Below are 14,561 nucleotides of genomic sequence, written 5' to 3'. Positions count from 1 at the left end.
TTTTTTACTTTCTAACCAAACATGAGAAACTAAGTAAGAAAATCACTTATTTTCTCATAAAATATTTTATAGGAAAATATTTTCAATGGAGATCATTTTCCATCAATACCACTTAGTGAAAGAAGACCTACTGAAGTAGAAATAAAATACATAGATGTAATGTTCAAAATAATTATTTTTTCTTAACCAAGAAATCTGCTATTCCTAACTTTGAAATCGATGAATAATGTAGTATTATCAAAGACTCACTTCACTTGAGCCTTGAAGCTAGGTACAAAAATCGGAGTGCTTCACAACGCTTAGACGTAGACATGTAGTTCCCATTTAGGCACCAAGGCAAAAAAGTATGTGTGTCATCACCTATTGGCCTACTCTAGAAGAGGGCAACACTAAAAAATTAACTACTTCCTCCATCCCAATTCATGTGATACCATTTCCTTTTTAGTCTCCCCAAAAAGAATGTTACCTTTCTATACTCAGAAATATTTTAATGATATATATATATATATATATATGAAAATATAATTAATGATACCTATTTGTGAGGGATAAATAGGTGGGTAAATAAATTTATAATGTAGGATAGACGGTTAAAAGTAACTTTTTTTTTCATTCTTTCTTCTCACTGATTCGGAATAGGTTTTCTTTTTCCTAACTAAGTTCTGAATAACTTAAATTATTGACAGTTTGCCGCCCTCTGTCGGCTGCCGGCTGTCGCTACGGTCCTGTCCATCAATTTCTGCAGCGATAGCTTCTACACAGGTCCAGAATGTCTAAGCCTGAAAATAATGTTCGCCAGGATATTTGTGGTAGCACTAGTCGCCAAAATACCGAAGCCTATGTTCACGTTATTATTTTGTGCACTGTTTTTATTATCTCTTCAGCTTGCATACTCCCACAAACTTGTTTGCTGGGACTTCGGGGGGGGGACAGTAAACTAAAAGAGTCAGTTTCTACGTAGAACTTGTCAGTCATAATCTCCAGCAACCTTTTTCCCCTTTCAAGTTTTAACCTTTTGTCATCCTAGTGAGAAATGTTGATGCATAGGACCCATAACCAAGAGCTGGTAAACATGAATTGCACTTTCACTTTGGATTGCTCATCTGGATGTTATCTTTGGAAGAAATCTCAAAACATAAAATCCCAAATTTCACTAACCTGTATATCTTTAATTAAAAAAAATATTGACCGAAATATCCTAACATGTGGTTCTCGTTTAATAGGTATAAGACTCTTTTTGTGTATCAAGCCTGGGGCTAAATGCCCTCAAATGGATTTTGTATAGTTTCTATTGGTCATTCATTATTATGCTACTCATGAAATTTCTAACTTTTTCTCCGCCATTTAGTCTCGTCTGATTAAATTCAAACTGCAGCCTAAGTTTCATCTATATGCTTTCCTGATTTTAGTTATTTGAGGGGTCGGAACCTAGAGTTTACATGTCCTCTATTTTAGTGTCTTGGTAAAGTATCTTTACCTAAATAGAACTGATTAAACTGAAGTACTCAAACGTAGTTGTTGCTAGTGGTTCTGACTGTTTTTGTTCATTTCTTAGTATGCCCTTTTACATCGTATGTATTAGTACCTTTTATTTTGTTTCTTAAACATCCATGGGATGCAGCCCATAAACATTTATGTGAAGTCTTGGGAAAAACAGGGAATGGGCTAGGTCTTTCTTACAAAAACGCAAAAGAACATCAAGATATGTTGGAGATTTAAGCACAAAAAACAATGAAGGTATGATTTTTAGTGAAAAAAGGTGTTAATGAAGAAGAAATAAAAAAGAAATATTTAATAGAAGAAGAAATAAGTTTTTTTCTCAAGTACAACTCACTGAGCTATTTATATTTGACGGGAATTCGAAAAATTAAAATACCTAAATAAAAAAAGGGTTCCATCATAGGCCCTAGACAACTACCGAAGTTAGTTGGAGATTCAAGCATAAAAAATGGTGGTTTGGGAAATGAATGAGCAATAGACCTCAAGGCCAAAGCCAGTAGTTTAAGTCAAGAAAGAACAACATACGCACTTAGTGGGTGGCAATTGACCTGCTTTGGGATTCACGTGAAACAGAAAGGTTTGTTAAATGGTGGTTTATGAGCAATGCAACAGATAGAGGGTATTGAGTCTGAACGGAGAAGAAGTATTTTCTGTGATAAGGGTGACAGAGAAAGTGGTTAGTCAATGAACAAGCAAGGTCTTCGAGTGAAAATCAAAGTGATCATGGAAAGTGAAGGAGCAATCGCCCTCAAAGTCAAGGCCACAAATCAACCACCATATTTTTAAATTAATAAGATTTTTCTTTGATTGAAACAGGGGTAGAAAACTTTGTTTGTTTCGGAGAAACCCTCCGTAAGGAAAGGCAGGCACCAAACAGGTTTGACCGTAAATTTACAGGACCCTCCTGGAAAATGGGACCGAGTTTAAAAATAAAAACAATCAAGAGTAGCAAAATCTAGCATAAATGTACCCCAAGAAATATAAGTTGATTTCAAAGTGTGCATGTTTAAGATATGATTCAATTAGGAGTTTTCAGGACCCTCCTGAATAATGGGACTTAGCTTTAAGATTTCCATTAGATAACAAGATTTAGCATAAGTTCTGGTGTAGGGTAATATAATTTAGCCGTAAAATTATCACTCTTAAGATAAAACTTGACTTGTGATTTTCAGGACCCTCATGGATAATGGGGAGTAGTTTAAGACCCTCTTAGATAACAAGATTTAGCGGAAGTCACACCTTTAAAAGATATAACTTAGATTTAAAATTGTCGTTTAGTTAAGAGTTGTCAGGACCCCCCTAGATAATGGAACCTAGCTTTCAAATTCTTAGTAATATTTGGTAATATGATTCAGTTTAACACTCACATATGTGCCCAGTTACCAAATTGGGGCAGAAAATTTTCTTTGTTTTGTCTATTTTTGTTGAAATCAGGTACCCACTTGGAAGAGCAGGGAGAAGCAGTTCAAGTTCAGCAGTCAGGCGCCCACCTGTAGAGCACAGGAATACAATTCAAGTTCAGCAGTCAGGCACCCACCTGGAAAGCATGGGAATACAATTCAAGTTCAGTAATCAGGAGCTCATCTGGAGAGCACGAGAATACAATTCACGTTCAGCAGTCAGGCGCCCACCTGGAGAGAACGGGAATACAATTCAAGTTCAGCAGTCATGCGCCCACCTGGAGAGCACGAGAATGCAATTCAAGTTCAGCAGTCAGGAGCCCACCTGGAGAGCATGGGAATACAATTCAAGTTCAGCATTTAGGAGCCCACATGGAGAGCACGGGAATACAATTTAGGTTCAGCAGTCAGGAGCCCACCTGGAGAGCACGGGATTACAGTTCAAGTTCAGTCATCAGGCGCCCACCTGGAGAGCACGGGAATACAATTCAAGTTCAGCAATCAGGAGCCCATCTAGAGAGCATGGGAATACAATTCAAGTTCAGCAGTCAGGAGCCTACCTAGAGAGCACGGGAATACAATTCAAGTTCAGCAGTCAAACGCCCACCTGGAGAGCACGGGAGTACAGTTCAAGTTCAGCCGTCAGGCGCCCACCTGGAGAGCACGGGAATATAATTCAAGTTCAGTAGTCAGGCATCCACCTGGAGAAAGGGAAAGCATCTCAGAGTACATTTCGAGTTCAGCAATCAGGCGTCCACCTAGAGAAAAGGGAAAGCATCTCAGATTACAATTTAAGTCAGCAACAAAGTAATTTCACCTGGAGAATACAAGTCAAAAGGCAACAGGAATCTCAAGATCAAGTTTGAAGATATAGATAGGATTCTTGCAATTCATAGATCATAGTCTAGTCTAGTTTTTTTTTTATTTTGTCATGGTGTAATAAGGGGTTCAGTAAGCAGTAGCAGCAATAGCAACAACAGTGAAATCACATCTTCATGGTAGTCCTAGCTACCAAAACTTCCCGAACTACACTGACCTGATTCCATTTTAGCCAAGGATATGTAGGCAACATCGGAAGTAGGGTGCGGTCAAATCTTTCAAAAAATGCTTCCCACGGAATATTCAAACGGGCAAAAATCGCTCGTATCCGCTCACTTTATCTTTGCACGAAAACTCTTCGTGTTTCCGAGCAAAGAGGGGTAGCTGTGAGCACGTGATTTTGCCCTATATGAATTATTCCCATAAATTCAAACAAAAATAAATTTTTCCCATTGTTTGCAATTTCGTGAAATTTTGTAGCATCTTTTGTTAAGTGTTTGCATTTGTCTGTGCACGTTTATTTTATTTAAATCATGAAAAATACCAAAAAAAAAACATCACGCATGGTATTTAGGCTTTATTTTTATATTTTTAGGATTAATTGGTAGTTACTTATTTTATAAAAATTGAAAATCACAAAAAAAAAATGCTTCATTTTTACACTTTTTTCTTTTATTGATTTTTCTCTTTTGATTTAGGATTAAGTAATTTTTATAATTAGTTAATTAGTTTAATTTCATATTTTTAGATAATCTAGGATTTAAATTGTAGGATTTTAATTAAAAGAAAAGGAAAATTAGAAAATAAAAGAAAGAATTGGAGAAAAGATTTGCTTGTGAAAGCCCAATACCCATTTCCCTTCCCTTGAATCCCTAAAACCTAGACACAAAAGAAAAAAGATCAGATCTCTCTTTCTCTTTGAAGACACCAACGGCGCTCCTCTCCTCAGAACGGACAACCTCCCTCCATGAAATCTCATCTCTCACCCTCACTCACACAAAAACGTTAAGACTCAAGTTGTTGTTGCTGGTTTGCTGCTGATTTATTCAAGTTGTTGCTGAGCTCCATCTGAATTTGGCCTTCTCTTAGTGTTTTTCTTGCTTTGAATAGGTAAGTTCAAACACTCTTGTATTTCCGTTTGTCTTGAGTGAACGAGTTTCTGATTTTCACGTAATTTGGCTTGAATTCTCATGTTAGTTTAGCCACATGGTAGCATCAGATTAAAATGACCCATTTCTTTATTTTTACCCAACCCGTTTTACAAAAAAATCATAACCCGAACCATATTTTCATTTTTCAGTTTTTTAAAGAATTTTCTTTTTGTAAAACATAAAAACAAAAATTGCAAAATATGTTTTCTTAAACTAAGTAGATACTGAAAAGATTTTGCAAAACAAATTGTAAAAACTGAAAAAAATATATGAAAATATAATTAATGATACCTATTTGTGAGGGGTAAATAGGTGGGTAAATAAATTTATAATGTAAGATAGACGGGAAAAAGTAACTTTTTTTTTCTTTCTTTCTTCTCACTGATTTGGAATAGGTTTTCTTTTTCCTCACTCAGTTCCGAATAGCTTAAATTATTGCCAATTTGCCGCCCTCTGCCGGCTGCCGCTACGGTCCTGTCCGTCAATTTCTACAACGATAGCTTCTGCACAGGTCCAAAATGTCTAAGCCTGAAAATAATGTTCGCCAGGATGTTTGTGGCAGCACTAGTCGCCAAAATACCGAAGCCTATGTTCAGGTTATTATCTTGTGCACTGTTTTCATTATCTCTTCAGCTAGCTTACTCCCACAAACTTGTTTGCTGGGACTTCGGGGGGGGGGGGGGGACAGTAAACTAAAAGTTTCAATTTTTACGTAGAACTTGTCAGTCATAATCTCCAGCAACCTTTTTCCCCTTTCAAGTTTTAACCTTTTGTCATCCTAGTGAGAAATGTTGATGCATAGGACCCATAACCAAGAGCTGGTAAACTTGAATTGTACTTTCACTTTGGATTGCTCATCAGGATGTTATCTTTGGAAGAAATCTCAAAACATAAAATCTCTGGAAGAAATCTCAAAACATAAAATCTCTGGAAGAAATCTCAAAACATAAAATCTCAAATTTCACTAACCTGTATATCTTTAATTAAAAAAAAATATTGACCTAATATCCTAACATGTAGTCCTCGTTTAATAGGTATAGGACTCTTTTTGTGTATCAAGCCTGGGGCTAAATGCCCTCAAATGGACTTTGTATAGTTTCTATTGGTCATTCATTATTATGCTACTCATGAAATTTCTAACTCTTTCTCCGCCATTTAGTCTCGTCTGATTAAATTCAAACTGCTGCCTAAGTTTCATCTATATGCTTGCCTGATTTTAGTTATTTGAGGGGTCGGAACCTAGAGTTTACATGTCCTCTATTTTAGTGTCTTGGTAAAGTATCTTTAGCTAAATAGAACTGATTAAACTGAAGTACTCAAACGTAGCTGTTGCTAGTGGTTCTGACTGTTTTTGTTTGTTTCTTAATATGCCCTTTTATAACGTATGTATTACTACCTTCTATTTTGTTTCTTAAGCATCCTTGGGATGTAGCCCATAAACATTTAAGTGAAGTCTTGGGAAAAATAGGGAATGGGCTAGGTCTTTCTGACAAAAACGCAGAAGAACATCAAGATCTATTGGAGATTTAAGCCCAAAAAACAATGAAGGTATGATTTTTAGTGAAAAAAGGTGTTAATGAAGAAGAAATAAAAAAGAAATATTTAATAGAAGAAGACATACTCCCTCCGTTTCAATTTATGTGAACCTCTTTGACTGGGCACGGAGTTTAAGAAAAGAGAGAAGACTTTTGAACTTGTGGTGTAAAATGAGGCACATATATTTTGTGTGGCTATAAATCATTGCATAAAAGTAAATTATTTCCAAATAAGGAAAGGGGTCATTCTTTTTGGCACGGGCCAAAAAGGAAATAGGTTCACATAAATTTAAACGGAGGGAGTATGTTTTTTTCTCAAGTACAACTCAATGAGCTGTTTATATTTGACGGGAATTCGAAAAATTAAAATACCTAAATAAAAAAAGGGTTCCATCATAGGCCCTGGACAACTACCAAAGTTAGTTGGAGATTCAAGCATAAAAAACAATAAAAGCATGAGCTTTAGGGTGTGTTTGGTATGTTGAAAAATGTTTTGTGGAAATATTTTTCCATTTTTCCATGTTTGGTTGATATAAATGATTTGGTAAATGTTTTCGTTAATGACTTATTTTTCTCTAATTAGGGGAAAATGACTTCCCTAAAAATTGAAGGGAAAACATTTTCCCGAAAATCAAAAGATATGTTAGTTCTCCTCGCTGCCCCCTGGTGCTGGTCCCCCTTCCCAAAACTCCCTCTTGAGTCTAGGATTTTTAAAATCCCTCCTCCACTCGCGACAGCTTCTATCTATTGTTTTGGGTCTAATCTTTGCCGGTCAGCTATAGTTTTCCGGCAACGACAAAGGTATCATCCCTTTTCCGGCGACATTTTTTTACAATTTTGAAAAACTTGTGAAGTGGGTTAATGTCCCTTATTAAGAACCTCCTTTGTACTTTAACTGGCAGTTTCTTGTATATTCATTTACTTGAAGTTGTAGTATTTTTATAAAAAGTAAAACTCTATCTATAGTTATGTGAAGTTTATTTGGCAATCCCATGCCTCGCATCTTTTGAATACACCATTGATTTGTTATTCTCAACATTGATAGATAGTGGTACTTAAAGATGGAAATATGGTGAAAGTTCTTACTGTTGTTAGAACACTCAAGAATTGAAGGGTATAAGAGTACACACCTGGAAACGTGGGAGATTTGGGGTGGGTGTGAGGAGCATAGAAACGTGGGGGATTTGGAGCGAGGGGAGGAGTATGGAAACTATGTTCCTAAAACTATTTTCCACCCATTAACCAAACACTAGATTTTTTTTTTTTACTTTCTAACCAAACATGAGAAACTAAGTAAGAAAATCACTTATTTTCTCATAAAATATTTTATAGGAAAATATTTTCAATGGAGAACATTTTCCATCAATACCACTTAGTGAAAGAAGACCTACTGAAGTAGAAATAAAATATATAGATGTAATGTTCAAAATAATTGTTTTTTCTTAACCAAGAAATCTGCTATTCGTAACTTTGAAATCGATGAATAATGTAGTATTATCAAAGACTCACTTCACTTGAGCCTTGAAGCTAGGTACAAAAACCAGAGTGCTTCACAACGCTTAGACGTAGATACGTAGTTCCCATTTAGGCACCAAGGGGAAAAAACATGTGTGTCATCACCTATTGGCCTCCTCTTGAAGAGGGCAATACTAAAAAATTAACTACTTCCTCCATCCCAATTCTTGTGATACCATTTCTTTTTTAGTCTCCCCAAAAAGAATATTACCTTTCTATACTCAGAAATATTTTAATGATATATATATATATATAATGATACCTATTTGTGAGGGATAAATAGGTGGGTAAATTAATTTATAATGTAGGATAGTCGGGTAAAAGTAACTTTTTTTTCATTCTTTCTTCTCACTGATTCGGAATAGATTTTCTTTTTCCTCACTGAGTTCCGAATAGCTTAAATTATTGCCAGTTTGCCGCCCTTTGCCCGCTGCCGCTACGGTCCTGTCCGTCAATTTTTGTAGCGATAGCTTCTGCACAGGTCCAGAATATCTAAGCCTGAAAATAATGTTCGCCAAGATGTTTGTGGCAGTACTAGTCGCCAAAATACCGAAGCCTATGTTCAGGTTATTATCTTGTGCACTGTTTTCATTATATCTTCAGCTTGCTTACTCCCACAAACTTGTTTGCTGGGACTTCGGGGTGGGGGATGTCGACAATAAACTAAAAGTTTCAGTTTTTACGTAGAACTTGTCAGTCATAATCTCCAGCAACCTTTTTCCCCTTTCAAGTTTTAATCTTTTGTCATCCTAGTGCGAAATGTTGATGCATAGATATAATTAATATTACATACCATACTTTTTCTACTAAATGTAGCTCTTAGGATGTTTGTCATATTGCATCATTAGCAAATATCGAAGAAACTACCAAAAATTATGTCTTGTGAAAAAACTTCTTTTTACTTCTTTTTACTTCTTTTTTAGCTAGAAGGTATGGCTTATGACTGGATTCCCTAGTCGAGCCATCAATGACATGTCAAGCCATCAGTGACATATATTCAGTTATAATAGGGTTATAAGGCAAATGACCAGCATGTAACATGTTAATTACTTCCATTGAATAAGTCTTAATGATAAGAGGAGTCGATTTGTGTTCTATAGCTATTATAAGGCATTGAAATAAACTTTTCTTTATGTCACACTAACTGGGCCGAAGTGTGGCTCTCTTGAAAAAATTCTGTGCTCCACTATGTAAATATGAGAAATACCCTCTTTAGAAATCATAGTATTGACCATAATATTCTTCTTAAACGCTTGTCTAGAGTCTTTGATTTTGTGTCCAGACCGTTGGATGTTTGAGTTTGGGGACTTTGATCCTCCTCTGAGCTTACATGTCATTTTTTTTTCTGCCTATTGTATGTTAGTGGCATGTACTTTTAATTCCTTTGCTTCTTTACAAAGTGTTGACACAAGTTTACTGACTAGTGAAGTAATGGTGTGCAACCCATGTGCACAAGAAAAACTGTACATTTTTATTTGTGAAAGAACATGAGCATTAATTTCAAGATCTTCAGACAATTGGTGGAGTACGTCAAGAATCCGTGAAGCATGTTTGATGCTCTCTAACACCCTTTGACAGGTGTAGCCCGATTTTAGAATTCTCGTGTGAACTGAATATTGGACAATCGAGTCTGAGAGTCTATGCCAAAATTGCCAACAAAAGAATTTGTGCATTCATCCCAAAACATAGATGGAATACTCTCATAAACTGTTTGCGTACCTATGTATCTTTATCATCTATAAAGTTAAGACAACCATAAATCTGTTTGGTGAATTATTAATTACCTTTAGTCTTGACAGAAAATGAGATGCTTTCATATTTCTTTGTTCCTTTTTTTCTCTCTTTAAATACATTCTCTTTCTTTGTAGTAGTAACTGCTACTTTCCTGTTTATTACAGATTCTGGGGACAGGAATGGATACCCAAGAAACATCCCCGTCTGTTCTGCTCTTCTTTAACAATGAAAGATTCATATTTAATGCTGGAGAGGTAACTCTTGAGTGATAGTAATATTTATTGCACAATACATTTTTTATTGGATAGTAGATTGGGGCTTACTTCAACTAGCCTGCTATTTCATTATGCGTCTAAAATATGGTTATTGAATTCAAGGATATCCATTAGGCGATACTTCAACTAGCATGTCAAGGATTCTCACATTTCCAAATATAATACCTTGTAATTTTGTATCTTGATTGTGCAATACAATTTAATTCAAAAGCTCTAGGAAGAGGCAGCGTGGAGATGCCAACACAATGCTATTTCTAAAGTTTGGGCTTTTGTTAACAAAGTATAATGAGTAGGAAGTATTCTGTCAGATTCAATCTTCACGTAAATTGAAAGAACGCTTAAACCCAAACTTTCTCTGTTAAGTGTTAACCTTGAGTTAGTTTGCCGAAGTGAAGATCCAGATTCAACTCTAGGTTGAACTGAATTGATTAAATTATAATCCGTAGTTGCAAGCTTTTCTTTGTTTTTTGGGGGGAGCAGAGCTTTGGAGGAGGGCATGTGACACTTGCTGTGATTCTTTTCCAGTAGAATTTTGGCAGCTTTTGAAATAGGTTTCAGTAATGAGGATTGAAGCTCTGCATTTTATATTCTGTAAAAATCAATAACCAACTTGTTCTGCACAACAGATATTATCCACTTGTTTAACCCCCCCACCCCCCACCCACCCACCCAAAAAAAAAAAATCACCCGCTCGCAGGAATTTTCTAGTTAGTTGTAAGAACATCTATAAGGTGTTATTCCTCAAATCAGTACTCATGTTGCAGGGATTACAACGCTTCTGCGCTGAGCATAAGATTAAATTATCTCAGGTATATCTCACATGCACGATTTTAGTTTCAAAGTTTACACAACTAATTGGTTACTGCTTTTGTTGTATAAACATACTGTTGTCAATTTACAGGTAGACCACATATGTCTCACTCGTGTCTGCTCAGAGACAGCAGGAGGACTTCCAGGTTTGCATCTTGACCTTCGGGGAATGAACTACTTTTAAACCATATTTTGTTTTGTCCCTTTAGTTTTCCTAGAGAATTAAATTGATTTTCTATATGGTACTCCCTTTGTTTCACTCTAGATAATACACTTTCCTTATTAATTCGTTCCCAAAAGAATGACACATTTCTATATTTAGAAACAATTTAACTTTAAACTTTTCACTCTACCCACTTTATTTTTATTCTTAAACTTTGTGCCAAGTCAAATTAAATCCTCTAAATTGAAGCAGAGGGAGTACAATTTATCACAGTTCCCAAGAATCAAATCTCTCGTGAAATCATTTTCCCCATGATCCCTAATCCACTGCGTCTCAGGTTTGCTATTGACTTTGGCTGGCATACAAAATGGAAGTCCTGAGAGTACTGAGCATGTGAGTACCAGTGCAGTGCTTACCTCTACTATTTTCATATGATACTTAGCATTAAAATGAAAGTGACAGTGGTGCTATTATTTACTAAAAAGCATCTCTATTGGTCTTTTAAGGTTGACATATGGGGTCCTCCAAATCTTGATTTATTGGTTAACGCAATGAAGAATTTTGTCCCTCATGCTACCATGGTCAAAGCACATATCATCCCACGAAGTGACAATGTTATGGTTCATGGAAATGGAGCTGCACTAGCTTCCTCACTACATGCGGAGGAGCTGCAAGCTGAAGGCAAGTTCAAGGCAGTTAGTATATCAGCTATTCTCCTAACACCTACTCATTTGGATGGATCTCATTTTAGTTCAAATGATACCTCCATTGTATATATTTGTAACCTACATGACATCAGAGGGGAGTTTGACCCCAGAAAGGCTAAAGCTTGCGGACTCAAAAAGAGGAGAAAGCTTGGACAACTGCAAAATGGTATCAGTGTGAAGTCAGATCTTCTAGATATCGAGGTCAGTTCTACACTCATTAGAACTACATTATACACTTCGTTTCTGCAGTTCTTGTGCCTCGTTATTAAATTGCAGCTGACTTTCATTTTGCCTCATTCAGGTCCATCCAGATGATATAATAGGCCCACCTATTCCTGGTCCCATTGTACTGATTGTTGACTGTCCAACAGAACCTCATGCACAAGAGTTACTGTCTGCACAATCTCTTAATGCCTATTATTCAGATTCCCAAAGTAACTCCCAAGAGACCACCAAGGTTGTGAACTGCATCATTCATTTGAGCCCTGCTACTGTTGTCAGCAGTCCAGTTTATGAGAAATGGATGAGGAAATTTGGTTCTGCCCAACATATTATGGCAAGAACTACAAGGTCTGTAATTTCTCTTCATGATTATTTCAGATTTTTACATATCAACACTGGTTTTTAGTCATTTTGTCATAGGAAGCATGAAACAACTCCAATTCTAGAATCTAATGTGAGAATAGCCACAAGACTGCATTATTTGTGTCCGCAGCTTTTTCCTGCTCCTAGTCTTTTTTCTGTTCAGAATGATGATGTTGCAGCACCAAATTTCAAGGTACTAGTGGAGGTTTGTTTGAAGCTCTAAAAGTTGATAGTCACTTGTGAGAACTCTTAAATACCCGAGGAAAACAGGTGATATGATGCTTGTCGTTGCAGGGTTCTATCTCGAAGGTTTGTGGCATATCTGCTGAAAATCTCTTAAAGGTATTGTTGACTCCACGATTAAATTTTTCTAGGAAAGGTAACAGTATTATAAATCATCAGTACTATAATGTGCTGGAAACCATATTTACTTTTAAAATGAGCAAAAGTATACCCTTGCATGGCCATTCTTGTAATGAACTTTTCTTGTCTAACCTGTTGAACAGTTCACCTTACGTCCTCCTAGACGTCTGGGATTGGACAGATCAAGTGTTCAAAATAGGATGACCTTCTCAGTGTTCGTTAAAGAGTTACTTTCAGAGATTCCTGAGATTGTTGATGCTACAAAGAACATAAGCACATTTTGGCACAAACCTAAAGAAGATGAGGCAGAACTGTTCACCAGGCAGGACAGTGAAGTTATGACTGGAGATCCATCGTTAGCTGGACATGTTGCCCCTAGGTGTCTGGAAAATGTCCAGAGAGATCCATCATACCCACGTTCTTTTTATCATTTTCTATCTTCTGAAACCAAATTCTCCCTCTAAATTCACAGAAAATTGAAGAAACTCTTCAACAAATCTAGTCCCCAATTTTACTCCAGTTGAAGTTCATCAATGAAGAACAACAAAGTTCATCAAAATTGAAGTCAAATCTTCAAAGTTCATACACACATTTACCTTCAGTTTCATTTCAAATTTTCTCAATGAAGAAGAACAAACCTTCAAAGAGACAAGAGAGCAGCAATTCCACCATTGACAGTCATTAAAAAGCTTTGAAGCTTTGAATTCAAATTTGGTTTTCAAAAATCATTATTTATTTTGATTGGGTGTTGTTGTAAATAATTGGGAATATGTTTTGGAGTTTATATCTCAATTTTGAGGGGTTTTGGTGAAGATTTAGACTTGGTTTTGGCTGAATTTCAGATTGAAACTCGAAAAAAAAGAAGAAAAAGAAGAAGAAGAAGACATGACATACATTATATTGCAGTAATTGTAGATAAATTGTAGACTGTTTTTTGCAGAAGATTTTGTAGAAGTTTTAGTCGTTTTGGATTTGTGAAAACAGAAAACAATGCATCTACAATCAGAATATAAATAATCTACAATTTATCTACAAAATATCTACAAACTAGATACATTAAATTTTAATATCCCAATTCCCATTTCAATTGTAGCATAATTGGCATTTTCGACATAATTGCGTTTTTTGCATAAGATTTGTAGAAGTTTTAGTCGTTTTTGATTTGTGAAAAACAGAAAATAAATTACCTACAATTAGAATACAAATAATCTATAATTTAGCTACAAAATATCTATAAACTAGGTACATTGAATTTTTATATCCCAATTCTCATCCAATTGTAGCATAATTATGATTTTTGACATAATTGCTTTTTTCAGAAGATTTGTAGAAGTTTTAGATATTTTTTATTTGTGAAAACAGAAAATAAAGCATCTACAATCAGAAAACAATTTATCTACAATTTATACAATATGTCTTCTTCTTCTTCTTCTTCTTCTTCTTCTTCTATTGATCATTCATTATTGTGCTACTCATGAAATTTCTACCTCTTTCTTCACCGTTTAGTCTCGTCTGATTAAATTCAAACTGCTGCCTAAGTTTCATCTATATGCTTGACTGATTTAAGTTATTTGAGGGATCGGAACCTAGAGTTTACATGTCCTCTATTTTAGTGTCTTGGTAAAGTTTCTTTACCTAAATATAACTAATTAAACTGAAGTACTCAAACATAGCTATTGCTAGTGGTTCTGACTGTTTTTATTATTTCTTAGTATGCGCTTTTACATCGTATGTATTACTACCTTCTATTTTGTTTCTTAAGCATCCATGGGATGCAGCCCATAAACATTTAAGTGAAGTCTTGGGAAAAACAGGGAATGGGCTAGGTCTTTCTTACAAAAACGCATAAGAACATCAAGATATGTTGGAGATTTAAGCACAAAAAACAATGAAAGTATGATTATTAGTGAAAAAAGGTGCTAACGAAGAAGAAATAAAAAAGAAATATTTAATAGAAGAAGAAATAAGTTTTATTCTCAAGTACAACTCAATGAGCTATTTATA

General features: G+C 35.6%; 1 protein-coding gene across 7 annotated transcripts; it reads left to right on the top strand.

Annotated features, from left to right (window-relative positions):
- Positions 1-4,550: 4,550 nt before the first annotated feature.
- Positions 4,551-13,427, top strand: LOC107815083 (tRNAse Z TRZ4, mitochondrial). Of its 7 annotated transcripts, none has more exons than XM_075236820.1 (12): positions 4,617-4,829; positions 5,287-5,466; positions 8,333-8,486; positions 9,819-9,908; positions 10,694-10,738; positions 10,831-10,885; positions 11,240-11,295; positions 11,409-11,810; positions 11,911-12,179; positions 12,252-12,387; positions 12,489-12,536; positions 12,701-13,427. In XM_075236820.1, exons 4-12 carry the CDS (start codon positions 9,834-9,836, stop codon positions 13,019-13,021), a joined length of 1,407 nt encoding a protein of 468 aa, XP_075092921.1. In that variant the 5' UTR covers positions 4,617-4,829; positions 5,287-5,466; positions 8,333-8,486; positions 9,819-9,833; the 3' UTR covers positions 13,022-13,427. The 7 variants fall into 7 exon arrangements, with proteins under 7 accessions (XP_075092917.1, XP_075092915.1, XP_075092918.1 ...); XM_075236818.1 differs by having other exon boundaries at positions 12,252-12,399; XM_075236816.1 differs by lacking the exon at positions 8,333-8,486 and having other exon boundaries at positions 4,551-4,829.
- Positions 13,428-14,561: the final 1,134 nt, after the last annotated feature.

Source organism: Nicotiana tabacum, chromosome 18 (assembly GCF_000715075.1).
Source record: "Nicotiana tabacum cultivar K326 chromosome 18, ASM71507v2, whole genome shotgun sequence".
NCBI lineage: Eukaryota > Viridiplantae > Streptophyta > Magnoliopsida > Solanales > Solanaceae > Nicotiana > Nicotiana tabacum.
Note: the sequence above shows the minus strand (reverse complement) of the source record. Positions and strands in the feature narration are given on the sequence as shown.